At 60.7% G+C, this 3,461-nt stretch overlaps 1 protein-coding gene across 1 annotated transcript in view; it reads left to right on the forward strand.

The window, feature by feature from the left end:
• The window catches only part of CASKIN2 (CASK interacting protein 2), an 80,452-nt gene extending 76,999 nt beyond the window's left edge, over window positions 1–3,453 (forward strand). The window contains exons 21-23 of the mRNA XM_035893369.1: window positions 4–967; window positions 1,088–1,400; window positions 1,655–3,453. Coding sequence (XP_035749262.1) covers window positions 4–967; window positions 1,088–1,400; window positions 1,655–1,751 — 1,374 coding nt within the window. The 3' untranslated portion in view covers window positions 1,752–3,453. The remainder of the gene's footprint in view (window positions 1–3; window positions 968–1,087; window positions 1,401–1,654) is intronic.
• Window positions 3,454–3,461: the final 8 nt, after the last annotated feature.

Below are 3,461 nucleotides of genomic sequence, written 5' to 3' on the forward strand. Positions count from 1 at the left end.
CCCCCCGACCAGCAGCAGCCTGCAGCCCCTCAGGATGTGGCCGACACAGGTGCCAGCCCCGGTGACGTCAGCCGTGGCAGGACAGTGAAGAGCCTGGCAGCTGCATTGGAGGGGACACCAGGGGTTAGTCCGCCCAAGCCCCTCCTGGCCCCAAAACTGCTGCATGTGGCTCAGGACTGTCTCCCCGGGGCAGATGCGAACGATGAATCCTGTGATGGCAGTGACACCAGCGGTGCCACACTTTCTGAAGCTGGCAGGGACCCCTTTGAGAGCAGCAAGCCACGGAGACGGACATTTAGCGAGCCCAGCGCCCCTATGACAGAGGTGGCTGCGCAGGGCGGGCGGGAGGATGCCTGCTCAGACACGGAGGAGGAGGCTAAGCCGGGGGTCTCCTCCTCATCCTCCCAGAACAGCTCCAGTGAGTGCATCCCCTTTGCAGAAGAAGGCAACTTAACCATCAAACAGCGGCCAAAACCCACCGGGCACCCCAAGGTCGATGTAGCCATGCTGGACACAGAGCCTGGTTCCCAGCCAGCAGAGACCCCCAACTCCACTGGGAAGGAGCCAGCGGCGCCCACTGCTGCCAAGGAGCCACCCGTGCTGGAGTTCAACCTCACCGAGTCGGACACGGTGAAGCGCCGGCCCCGCTTCAAGGAGCGGGAGCCACTGCAGGGGGTGCTGAAGGCGTTCAGCATGGCGGGGCAGGCTGAGCTGGGGGCCAGCCCCGCGCCCCAGTATGCCCAGGCCCAAGCAGTCAGCATCGCGGGCCCCACCATGCCAGCACCGGTGCCACAGGCTGGGCTGGCCGGGGATGCCTTCGATGATGACAGTGTGGAGTTTAGGATTGCCGAGATAGAGAAAAGCATCTTGTCACTGGAGAAAGGGATCAAGAAGGCACCGAGCCCCACCAAAGCCCCCAGCCCCACGGAGCTGCTTGGCACTGCCGTGGTGAGGACACCCACTCCAGGTACATGGGCTTGGGGGGTGTCTCTGAGGCGGCAGGGGGGCCTAAGCCTCCATCCTGGGTTGGTGTGAGAGGCAAGGAGGACATGTGCCACTGCGTGCCACAAGTTCCCTTCTTTTGCAGATGTCCCTGCCAAGCACATGTCCGTGGCATCCACCAAGCTAGTCTTCTCCGGGCCCAAGACCATCTACCAGCATGTCCTGCAGCCCTCCCGCCACACTGTTGCTCCCTGGGTGGCCACCGAAGTGGTGCCAGACGTGATCGGGTCCCTGGCTGCTCCCGGCTCACTGACGCCGGAGGTGGGCAGCAAGGTGTCAACACAGCCTTTGGCAGCTGCCCCAGGGGCCGCCCTGGCCCAGCAGCGGCTGGAGCAGACCAACTCCACCCTGGCTGCTGCGCTGCAGGTGGCCAAGAAGAAGATCACGGAGGCGGAGAGGTGAGGCAGCACTGTGGCTGAGGGAAATGCTGGGGTTGGGCCCCTCAAGGCAGAACTGAGAAGCCTCCAGCGAGGGCAGGTGAAGGGCTGTGCATGGGCAAATGCCTGACCGCGTCAGGTCGCTCATGCTCGAGTCCGGCTGTGTGCTGAGCTCCGGCTGCCGCCAGGAGGGTCGGGTCTGGCCTGGCCAACTCTACCCCATCAGCACCTGCAGCCTTTGGGCGGTGTTCTGACTGTCTCCCTTTCCTCCCCAGCCACCCCAGGGCCGTGCACTCAGCCAAGAACATCCTGGAAGACATCAGCAACATGTTTGATGACCTGGCTGACCAGCTGGATGCGATGCTGGACTGAGGCTTGCTCCCTCCTTTCCCTCCCTGCCTCCGGCTGCTCCGCCAGTGCCCCACGTGATGGGGGGAGAGCGGATCCAGCACTGAGTGGTGCTTCCAGGTCTCTGCAGCCACCTCCCTCCCCACACTTTGCACTGCGGCTGGGAATGCAGCTGCCCCTCCTTGCTCGCCCCTGGCTCCGTATCACACGTGCCAGCACGGCTGCGGGCTGGTTTCCGAGGGGGTCAGGCATTTCCCACCAGACTGGCAGCAGGAGGAGAGCCCAGAGGGGCTGCGCATGCGGTCCTGGAGGCCACGGAGAAGCCCTTGCTCCCTTGCACAGAGCTGAGGAGCTTCCACAAGGGACCTTTCTCTTTCCCCACTGCATTGCTGAGTCCTGCCTCTTATTATTTATCCCCTGCCAACAATGTGTCAAAGGAGAGACCTCCCCGGGCAGCCGCCACCGAGCTGGCTATTTACTGAGCAGATCCCAGCCCTGGCAAGGCCTGACAGCAGCTAAAAGAAGACAGGGCTTGTCGCAATTTGGCAGCTTGCGAAGCGAGAAGGAACCTTTCTGCTTTATTTGTTGCATTTCCAAACGCGTCAGGCAGCGTGTAATCCAAGTGGATCGAAATCCCTCCGGTGGGACCCACAAACCCCTCGAGACGGGGCTGGCACAGCCTGCGAAGCAGCAGATACTCCACCACGGCCCTGCTGGACATGGAGGTCTACCTGCCCCTTCCCCAGAGCGATGAGGATGGTGCTGGCAGCACTGAAGGCCTGTGCATTTGTGCCATTCCGGCTGGATCGTGCTGCTAAATGGAGGCTGCCCTCTGCTGACACCGTGCCTACGCAAACCGCCACCCCGGTGCTTCCAGGGTGCAGTAGCAGCGTGGTTAGTGCTTTTTTTGGTTTTTGTTCGTTTTTTTTTCCCTCCCTTATCCCTTTTTTTTTGGGAGAAAACGTTCCCTTTTCCCAGTCCCCCTCCCTGCGGGGAGCTGCTGGCACAAACTCTGCTGCGAGCGTTGTTAAACAGTAGCAGCGTTTGGGACTCGGCGAGATGCTTCCTTGCAGCACTAAAACCCAGCGGGAGAGGTGACCCCGCGTGCACTGGGTGAATTCAGCTCGGCAACAGCTACTGTGCGTACAGGCTGGATGCGGTCACAGCCCCGTGGCTGCAGCGGGGGAACAGCAGCGATAGCTCATTGCATCCGAGCGGTAGGAACGGCTGCATAGCTCGAAGACAGATTTCTCTAGCAGGATCTGTTTAGTAGTGCATGTCTAAATATGTCCAAGAGCCCCAAACTTGGCTTGCGCTCGGCATGCCAAGCAAATGAAAGCATCAGAGCACCAGAAGGGAACCCAAGATTGTACTAAAGTGCCATTTGCTACAAAAATTCCAAACAAAGGGGGAAAACCCCCCCAAATTCACATATCCCCCCCTTTTTTAAAAAATCACCAACGCAAACCCGAACTGGAAAGGGAGAAGGTGGCTGAAGAGGCAGTTGCTTCCCAACCCTTTTAGGAGTTTGCGACCGAATCAGACTGTTTGCAGCCCCTTGTCCCCTTGCCCAGAAAGGGGAGCAGCCCCGGGGGGCAGAGGCCCGCCTGGATGTTCCGAGGGTCTCTGCTCATGAGCGGCAGTTGTGCCACAGGACAGGCGGGCAGGAGGCACCTGCCTGGCTTCCAGGCTGAAAAGCAAAAGCAAAAAAGCTTCCCCCAGCCCCCACTCCCA

This window comes from Egretta garzetta, unplaced genomic scaffold, assembly GCF_000687185.1.
Source record: "Egretta garzetta isolate BGI_Z169 unplaced genomic scaffold, ASM68718v1 scaffold34, whole genome shotgun sequence".
Classification (NCBI taxonomy): Eukaryota; Metazoa; Chordata; class Aves; order Pelecaniformes; family Ardeidae; genus Egretta; species Egretta garzetta.